This window comes from Solea solea, chromosome 21 (genome assembly GCF_958295425.1).
Source record: "Solea solea chromosome 21, fSolSol10.1, whole genome shotgun sequence".
In the NCBI taxonomy this organism is placed as follows: domain Eukaryota; kingdom Metazoa; phylum Chordata; class Actinopteri; order Pleuronectiformes; family Soleidae; genus Solea; species Solea solea.
The window spans coordinates 11,902,962-11,928,076 of record NC_081154.1 but is presented as its reverse complement, the minus strand read 5'-3'; the positions used below and the strand labels follow the sequence as shown (position 1 = coordinate 11,928,076).

General features: G+C 39.8%; 1 protein-coding gene across 2 annotated transcripts in view; it reads left to right on the top strand.

Moving 5' to 3' along the window:
- The window catches only part of dock1 (dedicator of cytokinesis 1), a 170,564-nt gene extending 152,870 nt beyond the window's left edge, over positions 1 to 17,694 (top strand). For both annotated transcript variants that reach the window (XM_058620599.1, XM_058620598.1), the window contains exons 45-52: positions 635 to 811; positions 1,968 to 2,051; positions 7,962 to 8,099; positions 10,968 to 11,110; positions 11,506 to 11,707; positions 13,458 to 13,638; positions 14,720 to 14,871; positions 16,843 to 17,694. In XM_058620599.1, the coding sequence (XP_058476582.1) occupies positions 635 to 811; positions 1,968 to 2,051; positions 7,962 to 8,099; positions 10,968 to 11,110; positions 11,506 to 11,707; positions 13,458 to 13,638; positions 14,720 to 14,871; positions 16,843 to 16,938 (1,173 nt within the window). In that variant the 3' untranslated portion in view covers positions 16,939 to 17,694. The remainder of the gene's footprint in view (positions 1 to 634; positions 812 to 1,967; positions 2,052 to 7,961; positions 8,100 to 10,967; positions 11,111 to 11,505; positions 11,708 to 13,457; positions 13,639 to 14,719; positions 14,872 to 16,842) is intronic.
- The last annotated feature ends 7,421 nt before the right edge of the window (positions 17,695 to 25,115 follow it).

Here is a 25,115-nt window from a genome sequence, read left to right as displayed (position 1 = left end):
GACTCTCTATTTAAAGCTTAATGACTGGGCTGAGATTCACCAAGTTAAGCCTTCGATCTGACAATGCTTTTTATCAAGCCGGCCTCAGACATACCGGCACAGATTGGAGGTTTGTCTCCCTGGCACAACATCTCATTTTTGTGGACTGGAGTCTAAATCTGACATTTATTCAGCAGCCCACTTATGTTCCCTCAAAATTCTTAGTAGCAGGATGCAAGGAGGTAATTTCCATTCCTTCAGGTAATGAAATTGGTGTTGAGTTGGACTGAAGTGTAATTCACAACAGTTTTTTTTTATTTATCTTCCCTCAGAATTGCCAATCATATTTGGTCTACCTGGGAATTGAAATTCCCCACACCAATGCACTATCCATCTTCATTTGACGGCTGCTGGTTTATGTATGGACGTAGTAAAAAAAAAAAAAAAATGATTCATTACCTCTCTATCCTCCCATGATTTATGTGTTTAGTTAAAGGTTCCAAAGCCCATCTTCCAATAACCTGCTCCTAGTTTGTGGAGATAAAATACTTTATTCTTAGGATTACATAGACAGTAGTGATGAATGTATGTACAATACGAAAAGAGGTAAGTGCTGAAAACATTTGGTGACAGCTTTGCTTACTCTGCCGCGCAGGAGGAGATCAGTCCATTGGAAAATGCCATAGAAACGATGCAGTTGACCAATGAGAAGATCAGCAGCATGGTGCAAAGGCATCTCTCTGACCCCAACCTTCCCATCAACCCCCTCTCCATGCTGCTGAATGGAATTGTGGACCCAGCTGTTATGGGTGGTTTTACCAACTATGAGAAGGTATTGATCATGAGAAAACTCTTGAATTTATTGCTTTGTATCACTTGACTCTTACTTTGACGTTTGTGAGATGAACATTTTCCCGATCCTATGATTCTTACAGTGAAAACATGAGATTTATTTGTTCTCAAAGTGTCCTTTATGGGTCCCATGTATAAGATTTAGATGAAATTGGAACATAAAATCCTTACACTGATGTTTTTTGGTTTGTTTTTTTGGCTGTACAATCACCTGTATGTATAAATTGTTGTTTCCATTACCACAGAATGAGCCCTTTATATTTACATCTGGGACCTTTTGCGTTTTAATCATAATGAAAGGCTACCATAGATACCTTCTCCTACATGTTAGGAAGGGAAGCTACAATATGCAACGTCACCAAGAGATTTTGTAAAATAGTACACTCTGCACCTTTCATTTTTTGCTCTAGTAATTTGAGCATGAAAGGTAACTCAACCATGGGAATAGTATTTGTGGTTGAGAGCGTTTAGAAAAGCCAGTAAATACCTAAATAGTAAGTTTTTAGTTTGTGTGTTTTTTGGGTCAAACTAATAAGGTAATTATACACCTCAACAGTTTAATTGGTGCTAATTCACATGGACAACATTGTTCCTGGGCTATGATGCGTATAATAAATGTATTAAATTCCTTTGAGGTTTTTATGACAGACATAGTAAGTGTGAACAGATATTGATAGAAAATTAAATCGGACTGTTTTCTGATGACTTGCAATGGTAGGGTGGTAATTCCTGTTGATTCTATTCTATTCACGGAAACACAAAAGCTGTTCATGGAGTAAAAGTTTGAAGTTAAAAAATGTTATCTTTTGTTTGATGAGAAAATAAAAAATAGTGCCATATGGTTTTCCTGCATAAGTCACCACCTGGAATCAAATTCATATTGGTCCTGTTGAAACTGTGCCGTATACGTCAGGGAGTGAAATGTGAAATGTTTGCCCTCGGGTCACTTCATCATTTCAGTGAAACAGTGCAGTTTGTGGCGGAGAGGCAGATGTCTTGACAAACTATAGCTCATCTTAAGAATCCCAAACAGTTTCACATCATTCCTTCTTGTCTCCCCCCTCCCCTTTGCATTTGCTCTTGCTTCAATTCATTCAAACAAACTTACTCCCGTATCTCTTCTCCTTATTCCCCAGGCCTTCTTCAATGACAAGTACATGCAGGAACACCAGGAGGACGTTGAGAAGCTAGAAAAGCTGAAAGACCTTATTGCCTGGCAGGTAAGAGATCCGAATGGTCATACTGGTCACCTGCAGTGTCGGTGTTCAAGTAAAACTACCTCAACCAGCTGTTCACTGGTTGTCTGTGATGAATTTCATCATATTCTCTGGTATTTTCTTTTGCCATTGCACATATAAAAGATATTCATTCAGTTGTATCACTGAGCATGAATTAGATGGGTTGGAGGAAGCATGAGAGTTATGGAAATGTGAATTAATTTCATGCCACTTGGCCTTTCATCATAATTGAGCTTTCTTAATTTGTGTAAATTTGCTTTGGGTTATTCCTCTTAGTGTGCCAGGTGATTAAAATGTATTGACCTTATATGCATAAATGATTAAAATTAAGAAGTTCACTAATTGAATCAACATAAGATATTTAGGAGCCAGATACCAGGCAGTGTGATTTAACATCAGCAAGTCCCTAACGTACTGTAGATGCACCAGAGACTATAAATGCTGTAGGATAGTTATTTTATGGAATGTTGTCACTGCCATTTCTGCAAAATAGAGGAGCAAAATCACCCTGAAAAGGTTACAGCTGTAGATGTAATATCATATGAGGAACTTAAGCGTGTACTGGCAAGAGTGCTCGGTGACATAAAATGAAGTGAGCGAGAGTGCTGAAGCAAACATTCTGAAGTTTGTGGCGATGCTCTGTGGAGAGGGATCAGCACAGTAGTGTTTTAGTGTTTGTGGGCTTTGCACCATTACTGAGCCTGAAAGAAGTGCAAACACAGCAGACAAAATGTACGCACACACATCTCAACATGTGCTGTTTAACAACTTACTTTAAAATTCAGCAGAGCTGTAGTTCATTGGAAGCTGTTCCTTGATTCATAAACTAAAAAAAAACAGAGAAACACCTCCATTCTTTGGGATTTTGTTGTTTTCTTTCTTGCTTGCTTAATTGCTTATTGGTTTTGAAAGTGTCACTCTATGGCAGCATTTGCTGATAACTACTAAAAGGGCTGTTGTGTCCCTTTTTTTTCCCCACTTGGACAAGTGAAGAATAAACTTAAGATCCTTGTGATGCTGCTGTGTTTGTGTATTTCACATTCTCTTACAGCGTTAGAATATTATATATTTGCTTATTGAAGATCTTTTACTCAAAACAATTGTTATAATTTACAGCAAGTCAGTGAAGAGCAGCATATGGCTTTTATTTTCTTTGAAGGATGCGACTTTGACATGGACTAATAGTCAATTTTATTTAATTTTTTTTGTCTCGGTTGTTTTGGAAACGCGGCCGTTTGATGATCACATGAAACATATCTCTGAAAATGAGTAAAAAACTGTATTTTCGGGGAAGTGTCCCTCTAAGTATTTTTGATTGTCCTCAGTTGAGCGTTACTCTTGAGCTGATCATTTAAATTACTGACTATCGTTGTGCAAGGATAGCGGTTCAGATGCAGAGTGGGAATGAAAGAGGCCCCTTTCTCCATATTACAAGTCATTGACCCATCTAAGCTATTATTGTAAGGTAAGAAAAAAATGCCTTGTGATGTTATGGAAGTCATTATTTTTGTCTTGTGGCTCACCTTGAAGTCTAGAAGATATACAGTTGTTTTTTCTGCCTGCTTCCTATTGCTACTTGCCAGGAGGTTAATTGAATTTGCAACCGTGGTTTCTTTCTTTGTTGCTTAAAAATAGGGGATGTTTGCGTTCCATATCTCTGGTGGAACTCAAGTCTGAAAAGTTTGTGAAACGCTTTGTCCTTTTAAGACAAAGTGATTCATGACAGAAGTATGTCTCAGTGCTTGAGACGCCAGCGTCATCTGTTTTTTATGATTACTGTCATAAAATAACCCATTTTCCTATTAGTTGATCCTTCAAGATTATCTTTGTGTCAATGTTGCAAAATGTAGGCACAACCTGACTGGAGTAGTTGACAAAGCAGGTGAAGGTACCCTAAAAATAAATGTGTCAGTACTTCATCACTGTGGGAGAGAAGCGAATCTCATAAATACATTATATCTGACACAGTTGGAGTGTATATTCTATCAGTTATTTTTATATTCATCTTGAAGGAAAAACACTGAATAAGAATGTAAATGCAAAACAGACTTTTTAAAAAAAAAAAATATTTGTTTTGATTTAGAAGTCATTTCATCTGGAGAAAAACTAGTGCTAAAATTCACACTAGTGAAGTGTTGAAATGCTCATCCACCCACAATCCCCAGTGCTAATTAGCAGCAGCTCTGTTACACACACCAGTCCTACCAGTATGAGGATAATAACTTTGTCCTGGCAGCTGTGTCAAATTAAAAATGTCCCTCACATTCCCTTAAATAAGTCTTTGAAATTGTGGCAGTCTGTCTCTTTCATTTGACACTGAAGTTGTTTGGTGTGATCATTGCAGCATCATCATCATCATCATCATCACAGACAAACGTCATGAATAAGGCAGAAATGTGTTTACAGCACCCACAGCAAACGTACACGCGGCGACATTTTAAAAGAGATGAGTAAAGCGGAGTTGTTGATTTGAAACGCCGTCAGTTGTCTCCCTGCCAGAGCCGGCATGCTCGCTTATCACCCATCTTGAATTTGTCTAAATGAGACAAATGAGGATGAGACTGCTCCAAATTAAACAAGGAGGAATGAGCGAGCGTGAGCTGTTATTCTGAAATGCACATTGTCCTCGTCGACTAATTACAGAGGAAATGAGCAGCTGGAAATCAGGAAATTAAGTATTTTTAAAAGACTCCCTGACAAATATAAACTAGGTATTTTCTCAGGTTTTTCTCATTCAAAGTAGCAAACACAGTTCCTTAAATGTGTCATAAACTTCTCCCAGCAGTGTTATCCAGTTTATAGTAAGTTGTTAAGGTAATCTTAATTCAGTCACAAACCTGTGGCATCTGTTTTCACCAGGGCATCAACAACATATGTCCCTTTTTTTGTTTGTTTTTTGTCTCCAAAGAGTCGGTCTTGATTAATAGTCTGTCCAGCTCTCATCTGTCTGGGAACGTCTCAAAGATCTTAATGAAAGGTGTCATCATAGTCTTACCACCAAACATTTCAGAGTCAGTGTGACGGAGACGCTGCATTGCCATTTCTTTCATACTTCTTCTCAGCTGATAGCATTGACATTTGCCCATTTATAATGGGGTCGCGGCTTCATTTGTCATCACTGCAAGTCTCCAGAGGGTGGCTTAAAACTCAGGTAGTAAGTTGTAATGCTGTGATGTGCATGGAAATATGACCAGGGGAAGGTGATATCATGTGACACCTGCGTTTGTGTATTTTGGATATACAGAAAAATCTTGATCATCCGTTTGTTTTTGTTACTGTGTTCTCCATGTATCTTACTGGGTGCTTTTCTTTTAAGGCTTTGTCCATGGTAAAAACATGCACATTAGAACACAAGCACTTTATTTGTGCCTTACCAACTTTTATCCAAGTTGATCCATCGACTGAGAACATTTCTGGCTCGGCAGCTTCAGTTTCGCACCCTCTGGTTTATTTTGTATGTTTTTAACTTGCACAGACTAGGCTTGTCTGAATTGGTTTGCGATCAATTTAGTTTTATGTAAAATGTGGTTAAAGTGTCTTTATCTGGACATTGTTTGTATGTTATAAAGTTAATCAATAATCATCTCTATTGTTAACGTAAAGCAAAGCTATGGCCTTGCCTTCCTGGTGAGTACCTCAGTATATCACACTCTTTTTTTAGGCATCTGGTATTCCAACTGCTAGTTTTTCCTATAAAAAAAAATAATGTTTCCCTGTGTATACTATTTTTTGCAGCATGCACTGTTCAACTTTGTAAGATTAGCTTGAGAATGGAAACTGCAAACCATGCAGGATTTTATAAATGCAGCTGCAGGTCTCCATTGTGTAATTATAAGCACTTAGCATCAGCCTTGCACAAGGTAATATCTCTTACTGTTATCCCCAAATCATCAATGTGTTGTCTCTGTTTGACTGCTGATGAGGAATAAAACTTTTTGGAAAAAGTTTTAACAAGTAATTAAACTACTGAGAGAGGGGGGGAGGGGGTAGTGTGTGCATGTGCACATGTGCATGCGTGCATGTCTGTATGTATTGGTGTTTGCAACCTTGAGCCAAAGTGTCTTCCATAATGAGCTTATCTCCATGCAGCCACCTAGCAGATTTCTGTTGCCATGCCACCACTCAGTCGCACTCAATCATTCTAAGGTCTATAAAAAGATGTGGGTATCCTGGGAGAACTGAATCTTACCTCAGCTTTCACTCTCACTACCTTTTCTTTCTCTTCCTGTATTTTTTGGCCTTCTGACTCCTCTGATTCCTCCTTTCTCCTCCTTTTCACCATTTCCCTTTCTACCCTTTTTTTCTGTCAGCCTAGTCCTCTCTGCACCTCTCTCCTCTAAGAGATCCCAGTGGTGATGATGGAGCTCCTTGATACAAGAGGAAATCCTTGCGGGGTGTCTGTAGCCTCCTCTCATTTATCTTTCTGTACCAAAGCTTTGGTGTTTTTGGAGCACAGTAAATAAACATTCAGTGAGAGAAAGATTCTGGATTTTTGCTGCTATGATACAAGTTCACCGACTCTTTTCAAGCTGCTCACTCTTTGCTTCTCCCTAATGCGTCAGTGTAGCCATGGCTGAAAACTTCTCTCTGTTATGAAGCCCTCCACATATGGAAACCCCTTTGTTAATAAAACATGTAACGTTTGTGATGATTACACAAGGTTGCATCAGTGAGTTGGTGTTGTGGTGACTGAGTGAAGACAGTTTTTGATAGAACATACTGTGGAGGGGCAGTTTGCCCTCAGAGGAAAGGAAGAAAGGCAAACAAGCTTGAGGGAGTCAGAGTTTAACACACACATACACACACACACAGTCTTCTTGTTACTGGTCCACATACTTCACACACTTCTTTGTACTCTGAGCAGAGCCTTTGTTCCATTTGTTGAGAGCTGAGGTGAATTTGTTAGCCGTAAAAAAGCAACTGTACTTAGAATGAAGATGCACTCTGCACGTCAGTGTTTCCTTGTTTGTGCAAAAGCCTTACTTTGACCCGGGTGAATTAATATTAATGTTGAATTGAATTCCATTTGTAATGTTTTTTTTATTATTATTTTAGCATAAAAGTGTTCCTTTTTTATTATCACTTTCAACAGTGTTTCATGCATTTTTTTTTTTTAAAGAAAAGGTCTGTTATTGCCAATCCTAACTGTAACATATTTGTCGGTTTCTGGTGAAGCTATTGTGCAATTCTTCTCTACACGACCACAGCCAAAGATGGCGTGTAACACAAAAACACCACCTTGAGATTTCAACCAGCAGGAACAAAAGGAGAAACACTCACTCCCCAAGGGATGATGCTCGCCTTTTTGTCCGATTAGTCAGCAAAGCTTGCCGACATAGAATGTGGCACTGGGGTTTTCTAATTACTGGTTTTCAGCAGTTTTACTCTCGCCACCTCTCTCCTGCTCTCTCTCTCTCTTTCTACCTGAGATGCACCTGTTAAAATGTTGTTAATCACCAGCTGTTTACAGTGTGAGAGGCAGCAATGTGCCCAAAAGGTGCATTGCAGTGCTATCTGCATCAGAGGTGAAGAGGAAAATATCCACTACATGCAGTGCATACCTGTATTTTGTCAGTGTTCTCTTGTGTTGTGATGAGTTGATGTTGGTTTGGGGGGGATGGGGAGGAGGTGTCATGGCAACAGCCTTCTGTATAATCTACTATCATCTCTGATATTCCCTCCTTGTGCACACGGCCACACTTGACATGATTTACATTCACTGCTGCTGCTGAGTAAGCACTGCCAGGGGGCCGAAGGTCATGTGCATTAAATCGGATATACGTGCTGGCGTAATCCTCCAATGACAGAAGAACCACAGTTCAGCTAACCTCTCATGTCCCAAGGGTATATACTGTATAAAGGTTTTTTTGCATTGCTGTTTTGATCTGCTAGATCCCGCACCTTGCTGAAGGTGTTCGCATTCACGGAGAAAAGGTCACAGAGGCACTGAGGCCTTTCCATGACCGCCTGGAGGCCTGCTTCAAGCAGCTGCGGGAGAAGGTGGAGAAACAGTACGGCGCAAAGTCCCTGGTAAGAGTTTTTACCTGCTCATGACCTTTTTCTGTTCCATCAAAACTGCTGTGCAGCTTTGTGCAATTAATAAGCACTCATCTTTGATGTCGTTTCATTTCCATGAAAAATAACCTTGCTTTAAAAGAAAATCTCATAGTTATTCTCTAATGTTCTTTATAAGAAGTATACCAACCCAAGAGATAGTCATGTGTTGTTTCTCTGCTCCCTCTTTAAACTATATTAAACTGTCCATATCACTTCATTTTAAACTGAGACAGTGTATAAAAAAGTGGCATCTTCCAGTTTGCTGATTGAGGACAACCAGAAAATAAGAATATATTTAATAGCCACTAGGGGGCGACTCTGCTTGTTGCTAAAAGTTCATTTGATTGGAAACCTATGGGGAAATGAGCCTCCTTCTCACTTGATTTATAACATTTGTTAACATTTTCCTGAGGAGTTCATGGTCTCAATCTTGATTTCCAGGTATTCTTCTTTAACAGAACTTGGTGTCAGTTTTTGTAAATTTCTAAATTAGGGGTCGTCTTTCAACTCAAGGGTTGTGGGTTCGATTCCCTGCTCCGCTAGTCTACATGCCGATGTGTCCAGGCGGCAATATGGCAGCCTGTGAATGCGTATGAAAGATGAGTGATAGGAAAAGCGCTGCACATAGATGTGATCTGTATGAAAGTGTAAGTGAATGAGTGAATGGCAAAACCGTCATGTAACGTGGCTCTGAGTGGTCATCAAGACTTGAAAAGTGCTATATAAATACAAACCATTTACCATAAATTATGTTCTCGTATAGAGGAATATTGAAGATATAGCACAGAACATGAGTGGACACCAGTGTGATTGACAGCTGATGTCATGCAAACGGAGCCTGGCTGCAGGAAACATCTGGTTGTAAAACCTCACTGTGGCTCTTGCTCCTCAAATCACCAACCAAGAGGCTTCAAAACAGTAGTTTAGATGCTTATGGGCAATGTCACTGCTGCTTACCGGAAACAACTTTATTAACACAAGAATGGTCGGCATATGAGGATATTTATTAAAGCTGCATATCTCTACATTGTAGTTTTCTCTACATTTTCAGTAAAACCTCCATAGATCTTACAGTAGACTGCTGGACAGGACTCTCTGCCATCTCGGTCCTTCATTACAGCTCTAATTGTTTGCTTGGCCAAACAAAAAAAAAAACTTCCTACCCCCACCTTGCCTGAAGTATAGAACTCTTCACTCAATTGAAAGGGAGAGGACGGTGACCTTTCAAACATTAAAAAAAATAAATCCATCCCCTTCCAGGGTCAGATAATAAGGTTATCCTAATGAATGTTCTTTCTTTACTCTGAAAGACTCTTTAAATGCAGGACTCATCATTAAAGCTGCTGACACTGAATGATTTTGCTGCGTTTGAAGGTCTGTTGAAGGTGACATAGACCGGAAGCTCCAATTAACGCTGCGTTTGTGTGTGTATCTGCGTCATTACCTCGTTTATGAAACCCTAAAGTTTCAGAACAAACAGTTCAGCCACTGCTGAGAAAATAGTGTTGTATTGTTTTCCTGGGCTCTGCGAAGCGGATCGACACTTCCTTAATTTGATGTCGTCATCAGAAATCCTCACCACCGTAGCGCCTCCCGGTGCGGGCACTAGTCCGGGCACATCCGGTTGCGTACATTCAACCGCAGAAGAAGAAGAACTACTCTCGTTGTAGCTGCTGAGATGCAGAGCATCCACCGTGCCAGAGGGGGAGCTGTGTATCTGAGAGCTGGCCTATCTATTACGTCACTTCCAGGTACCTGGCCAATCACAGGACAGTAGGAAAGCTCTCGTTGGCTGGCCAATCACAGCAACTGTTTGGTCTGAAACAGCGCGGCTGACGAGAGCGTCAGTGAGGAGATATTTTGATCGGCTCGTTTGCAGCAATTAGGAGGTTTTTAATCATGAAAACAAGTTAATATATGTAAGTAGACCTCCATAACTAACATATATGTGTGATACAAGCATTCGATGTCACCTTTAATGTATATATGCTGAGAGAAACACTGCTGTCCTTTTTAATCTGTCCATGTTAACTCCCATACTGAATCTCCCTTTGTCTCGATATATGCAGCAGGCAAACACCAAGTGTACGACTTAACAGTTTGGGAGTAACAAGGGCATTGTGAGCTAGCTAGCTAGGGGAATGTACTGAATGAATAAGCTATAATTCCTGGACCTTGAAAAGATGTACATTCTTATTCACAATATAATTGATTATTTTTATGGAAGTATGAAGTAAAAAGAAATGTGGGCTCTTATGACGTGCTGTATATAGACGTACTGTTGCAAAATGCTGCTAACGGTAAAATAAAGTGTAAATTTAAATTGCAAATATCCTTACATTATTATAAAACCTTGAAACTCAAAAACATGTTTGAGTAGTTAAAATGTCAGCCTATGTTGGAATAAGACACTGACACTACATTTGTTTAAGTCTACGATATCTTGTGACTCTGGTAGCCACTGTTTCTTACTTAGACAGCCTTTCTCTGCCTGGAAACTGCAGTTTGAGGTACATTGTAAACCACTCACTCACTCCCCACACCAAAAGCCATAGAGAAAATGTGTGATATTACATCATGGCACACAGGTCTTTAAGATCCACAGATGCCCCCATCAGTTAGTTAAAATATGTTATTTTTGTAATCTTTTGTTTGTATCTACCTAAGTGACACAAACTTAACAAATGAGGCAGCAGGAGATCAGCAGCTCCCATATCGCTTCAAGCTAAAAATGCAGATTTTTCACTATGGACTATGGTGCAGAGGAGAGTGACCATTAGACCTCAAAGAGACAGTGACTTTTAACATGAATCTTCCCTGTATGTTTCTCTGCTGTGTTAGCCGGCAGCTGATGAGCGGCGGGGGTCTCGCCCACACTCCATGGTGCGTTCCTTCACCATGCCCTCTTCCCAGCGGCCGCTGTCCGTGGCTTCGGTCAACTCCATTTCCTCTGACAACTCCCCGTCCAGACCAGGCTCAGATGGGTAACACAATTCTTCAGGGCATACAATACAGTAGAACCTGGTCAAGTTTAAGAAATGTTTTCGAGCTATTGTCAGTAATTTGGTAGGCTAGTCTCAGGTCTAATACCTGTATAGAGATTTGCATTTTGGTTTAATTTTGAAGAGAATTTCTCAGAATGTGTAAGGTTTTTTATTGTTTTCATGAAGAATGTGTATCTGTTATATTAGAGTAAATACCACTTTAAATTCCATGATATACTGTATATATAAACACACTATTAGCTATTGTAGTTATTCCTATCAATTAGAATTAGAATTTGAGGCCATATCCAAGTCTTTACTATTGTTAAATAAGTACATACAGAGAAGGTTTTGCATCCCCGGCCAGCGGAGTACTGACAACTGCTTTTCTCCAGTTTTGCCCTGGAGCCTCTCCTGCCAAAGAAGCTGCACACTAAGTCTCAGGACAAGCTGGACCGCGACGAGTCTGAAAGGGAGCGCAAAGAGAAAAAGAAGGAGAAGAGGAACAGTAAGCACCAGGAGATCTTTGATAAGGAGATGAAGACCACGGAGATCCAACTGCAGCCGCCACCTGAGGCTGTCATACTCTCAGAGACGGTATTTTCTTTTTGTCTCTACCCATTAGTAATCCATCTTCTCTCTGTCTGTCTGTCTGTTTTTCTGAATCCTTCTTTATTCTCATGTGCTTCGTTTCTTGTTTTATCTGTCCTGCTCTATTGCTTAAATATTGCTTATATATCGAGGTTAGGATTAAGGAGGAAGATAGTGGTAGTGTTAGTGGTAAGTTTGAAGCTTAGTACTCACTCTCAGGCAGCATCATGATATTCATTTCTTAATGGTGTTCAAATTACAATGTGCAAAGAGTGCGATTTGTGTTGTTGTTGGTGTTATTACTCTACCTCTGTTTGATAATGGGCTCTGTCAAGCAAAGCTATCAGACTTGACTGAAGTGTTTGTGTGTATACGTAGCTCAAGGGTCAGGAGAGTGTAAGAAGGATCTGTCCTGTCAAATAATAGCTGAATAACTGGGTTTTTTGAGCAGTGGAATTCATTTCTGAAACATTGTACATAGGCACTAATTTGTGTTTTCTATCAGAGATCAACCTCTTTGCAGCTTTCTCGCTTTGACAAGTGCAATGTTGTCTGTCTTCACATAAAATAAATAATTGTCTGTGTGCGGTGTAGGAATGTCAATGTGTGATGTAAGATCTAAACACCACCACACTGAGAGTCACGAGGGTGATCGGCTTAATCAGTGTTGTGTGAACTTGCATCTAATGGATATTTGTTTCTATTTAAAAGAAACACACCACAGATTTATTTAGATGTGATGATAAAAAAAAACAAAAAACTTTTCACACTTATTGAATTTCTTGCTTGTTTGTTCACAAGCTCAAATTTGCTGAGCATATGTGCTCCCAAAGCCTGCATCATTTCCATTATAGACCTTCCAATAGCTTTTCTTTGTTTAGCACTAGTCAGTGAAATTTATATTGTTTGTGATAACCAGTGAACCTCTGACCATAGCCATATTCTTTACTCATTTCAAGTCTTTTATTTATCATTATTTTCTTATTTCCCCCCCCAAACTTTCTACCATTCACTACTCATCTTCTCTCACTGGTTCTCTTTTTCTCCCTCCCCTCTGTCTGCTGCTCATGTCCTCTTCACCCCGCTGTGTCCATTATAGCAGAGGTATCACCCTGTTCTGCATGCCCAGTGGGAATGTTCCCCGGCTAACTGCATTAAGATAAGCACACAGATGAGATCCAAAGGTGGGGGGTTGGTGAGGGCCCTGACAGTGGTGGAGCCGTCTGGTTTGTGATATGAGCTTCCTGCCTCAGGGGTCAAGGGGACAAGCACCCTGGAGTCTCTGGTGGTCACCAAGCAGTAGCAGGAGATAGGAACCATCTGGAACACTGGAAAATAAAGGAAATTGCTTCTGCACTCTTAATACAAATATCTGTTTTGAAAATTAATAAAAGTGTGTGTTTTCAGTGCTGTTTGTTTGCTTTGACCCTGAACAGTTACAAAGCTATTTGTTCTATTTGTGTGGAAAAGCCCTCACTACATTACTACCTGTACAGTATGTTTTCATATTCAAACACCAGCTATTATAAAGCAAGGAGGAAGCAGGAAGTTCTTAAGAATACAAATATGCAACTCAAAATATCTATGAGTATACAGAAAGTAAATGTGAATATTTTCTTGTTCTGTTGTATTTCTACACTCAAACCATTTGCCACAATGTTACTTTAGATGTTTTTTATTGGCTCTTTACATAGTTTCTCATTGAGTGCTCAGTGATAACATCTACTCTGCTTTTTCTTTATATATCTTCACACAGATCAGTCCCTTGCGGCCTCAGAGGCCAAGGAGTCAAGTTCTCAGCCAGATCGGGGGAGACCGCCGCCTCTCGGTGTCCCCAGGGCCCCCTTCTTCTTCCTCCAACTCCTCTGCCTCGCCAGGACCCCCACCCATCACGCCCAGGAGCAAACTCTCCTTTAGTACACTGCACGCTGTTTCCAGTAAGAACAAGTTTATAATCTTTGCGCTCACTACTGCCATGCACCGTAAAGTCAAGCGTCGGTTTCCGGTTGACCTGTTATGTCACTTTAGGTGGCAGCTAGTTGGTACCAAGCGTCTTTTCTGTGTCTTTCTACCAATATATTAACATCAAAACAGCATGAACTTGCTCTCTTCTTCAGTCCAAAAAATGCCAACCACATTATCTGGATGTGTTAGTCCAACTTTCACTCTTATTAATGTGTTTACAAGTTTTTTTTTTAAAGTTTTCAGTCTAACAAAATATGTAAATGTACTTGCTGTTAGCACATACTGCGGTACATGGATACTTTACTTAAATCTCAAACATAGTGCAAGTGTATGTGTTATACATCTACACTTCTATAATTCACCATGCAAATTAAAACTGTCAGCGCCACAGATTTACCTCTAAATCTGTCTCTTTATGGCTGTGCTGGCTGCTAACACCAGGATCACACATAATGGCTGTGTGTGTTAACTTGCTCGTTAAGGGTGCTCATTACTAAAGCAAAGAGCCTGCAATTACTGCGTGAGATTTATTCAACTTCTTTGCATTGTGATACAGACACTGCTAAAAAGTGACACGTATTGCTTTCTCTCGCACAGGCTCATAGAGGGCAATTTTAAAGAGGCGTTTAATGACGCGACTGAACTACTTTCATCCGGTTATTGTCGACATCAGTATTTTTTGTCTGTAAAGTTGGAGGTTTTCAAGAAAAATGTGTAAAAAAAAAGTGTGCAGCAAACGTCCTGTAGATCAAGCTCCGAAAACTGGAGGCAACACAGCGGTTGCATATGAAAGCTTGAAGTCTTTTGTCTCACACTGATATTATCTGGATTGCCTAAGATGCATTTACTAGGCTTTTGTATCTTCTCAGGGAAGTTGTCATTTAAGTGCCGACATTTGTCTTTCTTAAATTGTAATTGTCACTAATTCTCCTTGCTCTGTTTTTCTATAAACTCATAATTAGTCTTGGAAGACGGAACTGAAATTGCAGACCTGCTGTTTAATAAACAGTAATACATTTTGATGATGAATGTGCGCTGATGAACCCCGTGCAGGTCTGGAGCTGAACGGGATGGGCCACTCTGACAAGGGTGAAACTCCTCCTCCGCTGCCTCTGAAAGGCAGCACGGCTGATTACGGCAACCTGCTAGATAATCAAGACTTGACGAGTCCCACGACACCTCCGCCACCTCCGCCACATCAAAGGGTAGGTTGTTTTAATTAGGCCTGAGAGGAGCTCCTTAATGATGCTGGCCACTTATAATAAAACAAGATGCTGCTACACTCATTTGACATTTTAGTAAACCTCATCCACAATCCCCTGACCCCGCACACTCATGACATTCATGTCTCTGTGTGTGTGCGTGTTCTGAGTGTGTGTTTTACACTTGTACTCCATGCATGCTTCATCCTGGTAATCTGTGTCACAGGCGAGTGTACGCAACTGTCAGTCTGCAGGGAAGAACTGTCCAGTGTCCACCCTGTGGTTATTTATTTTTGCTCCCCTCCAGCCAGGCCCCGGCGCTCAGACGTGATTGATTGGATGATTACTTTAGCTCTTACATCCATCAGGAGCTCGCCCGCTGTTAATAAGCGGCTCATCTCTTCACACTCAGCCACGTCGTCTACGCTGGCCGCCTTCTCTCCTCGCCACTCTGTTAACTAATCTTATTTATCCACTGTCACAGCCCGTGGACAGGTAGTAAGACGAAGCCTGGGCACACGCACACACACGCACAGTGTGACAGCAGACTGACAGCAGTGTAGCAAGAGCAGATGTTCTTTATTTACAGTCCTTAATGTAGGCAGAAGTGAGGTCATTGACAAGCATTGTTCTTTGTCTGTTGTAAACTCGAGTGTTTTTTGGAAGGATGTGTAGGCTGAGGGACACATTTCACACCTTTTTTTTCTGTCAAATCAACTTTTCCAAGTATCTCAACAGTTTGAGTTCCTGAAATACCACATGGTTACAATGGATGTTAATAGAAAACAGTTTGTGTTAAGGCCTCCCTTAGGCAACGCAGACATGGCTCAATAGGAGACCAAACATTGAAGGACGCCACAAATTTACCCAAGTATAATTTTGTTTTAGCAAAAAATCATTATTTCAAAAAGAAAGTGAACAAAGGAAAAGGGATAAAATAGATCAAATAAAAATAACAGCACTGCTGGTAACTTCAAACCAACTGAAGTGTTATAGTATTATGTAAACTGAGGAGAAAAATCTAAGCCATCGCTAAATTAACAAAAAACATCTGAGGAGGGAGCAATGGACAGCTAGTAACAGCTAGAAACATAATAGTTTCTTAAGAACTTAAACAAATGTCTGTTACATTAAAAAACGTTGTCAAATGAGTTCAATCCTGATTAAGCCTATTAGCTCCTGATTCTCTCTGTGTTTCTCAATATAGTGGTGTCAACCGGCGGCATTCCCCTGCTGCACACAGGAAGTGATTTTTTTGTATGTCAAGACAGTGAAAGGCAACAACAACTTGCCCCTGTGCTGCAGCTGTATACACACATACTTTTTTCAGACTAAAGATGCAGCTACTAATAATGTTACATTGTTTCTGCTCACAAATAGAGGCAGAATAAGAACAACAACAAAAATCCCCAATAATTACCCTCTGCAGCTTTACGAATGAAATATGAACATTTTTAATAAAAGATTAGAATCTCAAACCACCCCAGACATTAACAGCTTCGATGTTAGTGTTAGATGTTGCTTTCAGAGCAGGTTACAACATAATATTAATCTAAACGTGGCCCGAGTCACATAGTTAACTTTGGTACAGTGATTTAGTGTTTGTTTGATATTAAAAAAAGCCAAAGATTCTTGCTTGAGAAAGTCTGTCTGTTGGCCCTTCTGTTCAGTACAGTCATGCAGACGGCACGATGTGATTGGCTGAGGCTCAACATGAAGTCTGACAAACATTCAGTATGACACTTGAAGGCAACATGACCACTTAATCTGTCATACAGGGTTTGTGAGCTGATCCTGGCATTTGTTTTTGTATTAAATGTCCTGTCAATCATTTTTGGAGGGATGGCAGCTTTTAATCTGCATTAAAAAATAAATAAATAATAATAATGCTTTTTTTTCTTTTCTTTTTTTGTGAAAAGACAAGTTGTCTTGACTTGAGTAAAATCTCATCCTTGCTACTTTGTCTTGTTGCAGCACGTTCCGCCTCCTTTGCCGAGCAAGACCCCTCCTCCACCTCCTCCCAAGACCACCAGGAAGCAGGCGTCCATCGATTCAGGAATTGTACAGTAAACAAAGACACTGACAGTAGGACCAAACAACACACTGACAACACAACAAAAGTTCCCCCTGAAAAGCGGCCGTTGTTACCCACACATTCCTCGCTCCCCATCCTAGCTTGACAAGATGAATACCTCACTTCAGCCCGCCCCTTTTCTTATCGTCCCTTTTTCATTTCTCCTCCCGCCCCTCAGTTTGACGACGATGCAGTCTGCAACAGGGAGCATGTTGCACAGACGAGTCGTCACTGAATTTGCAGATGCCACTTGGAGGCGTTACCTTGACATGAGATTGTGTTCAGACAAATAAGCTCCGACCAGCAGCTTCTCTCATACTGACCCTCTCTCTCTCGAGTTTATGAGAGTGCATATCTCATTAAAGCCTAAGTTCTATATCTTTTTATTCCCACTATGTACAGAGGTTTGTATATATGTTTTGATTTTATTTCAGGTTTTTCACATGTGACTTTATCTTGATCTTTTTGTATTAACACACCATTAGATTATGTGGCATTTATATGAAACAAAAAGGGCCTGGAGGATTTGAATTGACAGGGACTTGACAGTGTTCGTGTGAGCTTCTGTCATGGATTTTATTGGTTGAATTTGTGGAGTGCACATGCATTTAACTCATTATCACATTATCATCCTCGTTCAGACCTTGTCCTACGTTGCTGTAACCCTGGATTTCCATTATATTGACTGTTCCCAGGTTCACTACTGACATCACTTCTGAATAAACTATTAAATATGTGTATTTTTAAGAAAAGTAATGATTTTGCTTCATGATTTTCTCCTCCACAGCGTCCGATACAGGAAACGCACTGATGGTGCTTCCACTGAACACAGCCATGACAACTGTGACAAAGGCATTTTATAGTGGGACCTGGTCCACAGTGTGCTAACCTTTAGACTAATGCAGTCTCATTCACATAATGTATCTACTCACCCGGTGACCATTTCTCTTCTTCAGCGCTGTAAGTGTGAATTTGGAACGTGGCCCGTATTCAAATAATAGTCGAGCAGCATCGATGAGGCGACAGAGCGCTGGCAACGGCTCAGATTTGCTTCATGAAATCTTAAAATGTTTTCACAGAAACTGCTTAAAGGCTTAACATTAAGCGCCCTATGATAAACTGCATCATAATTACATGTCACGTTAATAAGCGTATTATTATTGTTGTTGTTTGAGAATGATGTCGGCTGACACATTTTTACCCCCAGCGTTCTATGCTTGGTGGCTTTAATGAATTTTGACTCCGACGTAATGACTGAAGTATGAACTATTAAGCTGATGGATAATTATCTGTTGTACAACAGCTTTAAACCGAATGACTCTATAATTAGTTAAGTGATATGTTTGTTACCACGGGTGTCAGTGGATTTACACAAATATTAAAGTTTATTGAATCATTTTTACATAGATGCCACTGGAGGAATACAGCTTTTAGGAAATATGGACTTTAATCTCCTTTACCTTATGTTGTAGTGTTGTGGTTATTAGGTACTTTAAACAAACGGTGCAATCACTTTTACAAATAATAATCTTATGACTTCCACCACATGGCCGATAAGCTGTTTTTCTACCTGTATGAGCGCAGCTCATGTAATGGATTTCAGTCCATCTTGTAGTTTATATTGTTCATTTCCCAGCTGTTATCCTTCCTCAAGTGGCTCAAAGCTGCCATAAAATCATGCAGTTGAACCTCAGTTTTCCAAACGGTCACTTAATTGTAGCCTGCACATTTGGTAACTGCATTTACAGGCCCTGTTGTCGCTTCCATTAAACTATCAGCAGAATGGGAGAGCTCTGCTCTGCCTTTTTTTTTTTTTTGAGTGGGTGTCCTGCAGCATCTGTTGTTTTTATATATGTGTGTTTATATGGTGCTTTACAAATGTGTTAGACCACCCCCCCAAAGCCACAGCTGCCCTAAATTAACAGCATTGGTAATGATCAAAATAATGTTTTTATGTTTCTTTAATGATTAATAGACCAGTATGTAGAATGCTCTTTAACCTAATGATATTTTTAATGCTAAACTACAGTGATTATTGTTATCTATGCGTTTTCAAAAGTACTATTATACAAAAAACAGAAAAGATAGTAAAGCCCATTATTATCTCTTGATTAAGATTATAGTACAATTATAGTTATTTACTTGCATTCCTGAACAGAAACATTAGTTTTAGTGGTTGAATATTATGCTTGATTCATTTCTGACTTCTCAGAGAAGAATCACAGTGAGCCGACTCACATTTAAGTATAAAAAGGTGAGTTCAGTTTGTTATTTGCCAAATAAATAACAATAACATTTTTAGATTATGAAATATTTCCAAAATATTTATGTTCTCTTGTTTTTATGACAGGTGGTCTAATAAATGTGTTAAGCTCTGTGTCTTATCTCAAGCAAGTTGAGGTTTACAAATCTCCATACTCCTAATTAATTAAATGGCACGTTTTGTCTTGGGAATTTCTTCTGGGAAAAGCAGGAATGATAAAGCCGGTGAGTCAAACAATAAAATGTCTTCACTGTCCAAAGTCAGAATTTAACACTGTTGCTTGATTGCTCATTCTTATATAAAGAAAACATAAGTCATTCATAGAGAACCACAGTTTTTGGATTAAAACTCCTCTTTCAGGCAGTATAAACTGATAATAATCTCCTTTAATTTGCTTTCAGCCTTCCCGTCACCCCCTTCCTTCCTCACATTATGTGGCTAAACAGAGAAAACCATTTAATCCCAGTGAGAACACTGTTGGGTAAATGTTACTGCTGATGAATTTCAAGGTGCATGTGTGGTGTTAGGACCTTCGCTTGACCATGGGCTACCCGACAGTGTGATAAATTGCTCTCTGAATACAGAAAGAATAGGGGTAGGTAATATTCAATAAAAATGCAAGTTGTACTATCATACCTGTGCTACCTTCTGTCGTCAGTTCTTTCCTTTCCTCGCTCCACCCAGTTCCTCTGGAGGCCTGATGACCTGACTCTCCGTAAGGACCATTACCCTCACGACAGTGTAGCACACTACAATAACATTGTTCATTAAAGCCTGTGCCTCGTGAGGAAAAATGAGCACCATTAATGGCCGCTAATTTGAAAATCTTTCCTAATTGCCAATCAATGACTTCAAAGCATAAACATAGCGCTGTTGTTCAATGAACCGCGACAAAACATGCAGGCGACTGCAGGTTTATGCACAGATTATTTAAATTAGCTTTTATATGAGGTGCTTAAAGAATATAAATATCAGCGATAATGTGAAAATATCTCCTCCCCTGATTACTGCTGCGGTCACTTGTTTGTTTGTTGTCACGTATTTAGTGGAACAACAATCACCTGTGTCTGATTCAAGTGTGACTAATGTGATTTGTCATGTCCAACAGCTGCGAGTGAACGGCAAACTCCATCAGGAGTGTAAAGTGAACTCGGTGACAATCAGAGGACGAAGGGCACATGAATGTTTCCAAGGCAGCGAGTATTGTTAGAAAACATCTCATTAAAAAGAAAAAAAGTGTCACAGCTGTAGAATGTACGTGAAGGAACACAAGGAGCTACAAGTTTCCATAGTTGAGGTAAGAGACCACGCACACACTCAGATGCTGCACCCTCTGCTTCACAGAAAAACAGCTTTGTCTCATGATTGCAAACCGAAAGACACTAGTTTACAAAAAGAAGAAGGAAAAATAAGTGATGATTCACTGCAGCGAGAAAGGTTTATGCAGGGGATGCACAATGACTGCGGCCAAATAATTATGTGGACGCTTTGGAGGAAGTCGTACTAGTAGTATTATTTATATGGTATATTTTCTGAAAAGAGGTGACCCAAGGTTCTTCACACAGTCAAGGAAAACACCATTAAACATGATAAATAACTTTTGCTTTTAAAGGTTTATATAAAAACTAGTTTTTTCCCCTTTAGCCTTCTCTCTCTATCGTGGGCTAGAACCTCGTATTTGATTTGGCAGAGATTTTTACAGTGGATGACCTTCCTGGCATAACCCTCCTATTTACATGTGGGCTTGGTACTTGACCTGACCCGGCTGGGATTTGAACAAGCAACCCTCCAGTTACAACCCCAACTCCTTTCTGTTTGCCCAGGGTCTGGCAGTAAAATAAATATATATATATATATATATAAAAAGAATTAGAAGTAGTACAATTGGGACACAATGGCAAAGCAATGGTACCAACATATTTAAACCTACCTAATTAAAAGGCACTTTTAAAAGATATATTTAAACTTTTTTTTGTTAATCGTCTGAAGGTGCTGCTGACTGTTTGGGTCAAACTATGGAAGTTTGGCACACTTTGGAAATTTTTAAAAGAAAGATAGTGTTGGGGCGAGGTGTTGCTGGACCCAAGAGCAGGTGGGCGGAGACAGAACGCAGTTTTAAAGGAATACTTGGAATACCGATTAGCATTTAGCTTTGTTTTACTAGAATAGGGTTAGTATGTTTGAAAAAGTGTGCTTCCCAACTTCAGTTTCCCCAAAGTTGAGAAATATCTTCATTCTTTTCTTTGTTACGTGCCCACCAATGACACTTGGCCCTGTTAGCGTAACTGTTAGCAAAGATGGTGGACACTGTTTACATTCTGCGAATAAGGTCCCATCATAAGGTGGGTCTAAAAAGTGCGAAAAAATTAGTGTTGCAGTTTCAAGGCTCGGACCAAGTGTCACTGTTGGGCACGTAACAAAACAAGAATGAAGATATTTCTCGACTGAGAAAATACTACCCCATTCTAGTAATACAAAGCTAAATGCAAATTGGTTAAGTATTCCTTTAACAGTTTATTGATGAATGGGTTTACAGATGAGATGCAGGAACTGGAGATGAAGGCGGAAACCTGACCCAGACGGCGGTGAAGGAAAACATCAGTGGCAGCGTGCACGGGGGAGGAAGTTCATACAGAGGTGTGTAACCAACCGGACGAGCCACTGGAGAGCCAGGAAGTAAGTAGGTGCTTGATGAAGGGATTGGAAGCAGGTGTGCTTCCACCACAGGTGAACTGATTGCGTGCAGAAGAGAGAAAAAAGGAGGCGGAGATGAGGGCGGAGCATGACGGGCAGTGAAGGTATCTGTGTTCTTGTTGGGACATAAAATTAGTGTCAATCATAAAAGTTTGCAGCAAACGTCAAGTGGAGTTAAACAGTAAAATATGTAGGAAATATTCAAAAACAGACGGAGTAACATTTTAAAAATATAAAGGTAGAGCACAGATGACATTTTCTTTTTCTTTCATGTATAAATTTAGTGTAAATGGAGTTTGCTTTGCAGAGGAAAATATGCACAGTCTACAAATATAAAGCGGATACAATTGAACTCGTGGCTGCAATAGAAACAAAATATTGACTGGAGGATAGTAATTACTTAGCGTCAATTACTAATTAATTTAGACTAGTTTTAGAGATATAGTTTTCACTCTGGCATTGCATTTAAAAGTTATATGTTATGACTACACTACACTTTTTTTTTGTTTAAGAAAGTTGTAAAACAATAAAAGTCACAGAGGTCCTGGCGGGTTTAATTCATTATATACATATTAGTCAGTGGAATCTGTTTATTGCATTGCAATAACAAGTTTTATTCCAATGTGTCGCAGTGGGGAGAAAAAGTTTCACCGATAGCATAATTCACTTCTCAAGAATACCCACTGCACACTTAGTATCTGGCCTTGCAATTGAAAAGGGATATGGGGCAAAGGCATTTCGTCAGTGGTAATTTTACACAGATAACTGGCAGCTATTTCAGTAGGCTCCAAGTGATTTGTGCTTAGGCGGTTTTCTTCAGCCTCGCCCCTCAACAAAGCACAGAGAAAATGCATCATTTAATTGAGAGGATTTCCAGGAGCTTTGTGGGGAGGGAAGCTGAGGGTTAGCTTCTTCCCTCCAGGAGAAAGTATTTACAACGCACTCCATCCCCGTCGCATTTGTCATTTCAGCCTGGAATAATGTGTAGTATTTCTCCCCCCCCCCCCCCTCCCCCGACACACTTTCATTCGCTGGTGGGCTGCAAATGTGCACGCTTCTCTTCAAATGTCTCCTCGGCATAATGAAGTAGGACTTTATTTCCATAAATCAACAGCCGTGCATATATCAACAACTGCCGATGGGGGTTTCACCGTTTTTCTTTCCACCGATTGCGTTCTCACTACAAGTACACACTAATGGATATGGTTAGTTATTATACAGTTAATATGGCTAACTGTGTGAATAAATAGTGTTTAAGCAATAAAGCCAGCTGTTCTCATTTACAGATGTGTTTTAGTTTTGCTAGTTTTAATTACCAGTTGCTTCAGTGTCAGAAATATATGGACAAAAAATAGTAAGTGCAGGTTGTAAAGGTGTGGATCTTTAGATCCAAAGTTTCTGGTCACATTTGAAGAACAGGTCTGTGCCACTGTTAAGGAAGCAAGACACTCACCCATTCACTCACTCACTGTGGATCCTGCAGAGTTTCACCTGCTGCATCCTCACGTCAGCTCACTCGGACAATATCTGGAGATTTGATTCAGGATATGAAACTATTTCTGTAGACAACCTCTGGAGTCAAATGGATGTTTGAAAGCAGCTTCAGACTCTATAGGGTAGCTCTAAACCAAACCAATGTCTGTTCTATTAAATGACCTTCGACTCAATTAGTAGTTATTAGATTTCACAGTAGATGAAAAGTCAGGGGTTGATCAGACATCATCAGGATTTGTCCTCCGGGGACACTTAAGGTCTATGAGACGACTGAACCTACAGCTGAAATAGACACATTTTGATTCTAATATTTTCAATATGATATTAAAAATAATGGGACAGTGTAAGAGTTAATATTGGTCTTCTTCGGTAAGCCTTACTGTCACTGTGACCCTGCGTTACCATCGAAAAATTTGATTTACATCACAGGTGAACAGCCTTATTCCTATTGAAACTGACATAGAGAAGAGCTTTTATTTACTATTCATCTTATATAATATTATGACACAACAATAGCTCTCAGCCCCTCTGGGGCCTCTTTAAAATATTACATTTTCCACTAAATTGGTGGCCAGACAAATGTCTGGTTTTGTTTGATTTAAATGTTCTGGTCTTTATTATGTGATTTTCTGCTTTCTAAGATGGAAAATAGAAAAACCTGGTCACATGTCACCCCCTGACTTTCTTTGTGCTTAAACTGATGCTGAATAAAATAATAACAGTATAGTTGCCTCTGAGTGTGAGCCGAGATGGAAGCGAAGACGACTTTACGTCGTCCGTTGGCAACTAAATATACAGCTGCCTGTTGGAGCTCCTTGTAAACAAACATGAAGCTTCAGCAGCAGTCAGTCCATGTCAACATGACGGTGTTGTGAGTGCTGCGTGCGTAGCTGTCACAGATGGTGTCACACAGGAACCGTAAGGCCCTTTTTTTTTCTTTCTTTTCTTTTTTTTTTTATCTAAGCAAAGCTGTCACCGAGTTGTTGAGTAAAGTGACGGGATGAAACGTGTTCAATCACAGAGCAAACACTGCCGCGCGTGTTCGTCTCCTTATGAGAGAGGGTGAGCGTCACGCCACAGAAATGTCAAACTAAACTTCCTCATTGAGTCAGTTCAACAAAACGCCTACACATGAGTCGCTGATGTTTACTGAAAACTCTACGTGTTTAGTTCCACAATGGGGTAATTTGGAGTGTTTCAGCAGCAAAGACGATTCATTTAACTGATTTGTTTCTTGATAGTGATTAGTTTGCATTGTTTAGATTGTTTCTCTTCATTGGACAACACATAGTTGTAGTTCTACTACAATTCAACATAAACACACACTATCTTACCCCATCATTGATTAGTCATCACTGAATGATTGGTAATCTACATAAGTAGGTTAATGTTGGCGTGTGACTTCTTTGTGACATTACAGTATATTTTATGAAATTGGATAATGAACAGCCAAACCTCTACCTCTTATTTTCTTCGCAGATATCTTAAAGTTTGTTCCTCTGCCACATACTTTTGTTGACCTAAACCTTGACATTTCAGTCCCCAAAGTATTTTCTCTCCCACCAAGTAAAGTTGTTTTATACTTCTATATATACACACACACACACACACACACAGAGGTGAAAACAATAACCTGCTTCCATCTATGCCGGTATCTGATCTGTTCGTGAAGCAAATTCATTAACACCATTTAAATGAAGCGTGTTCTCTACAAACAGTTGA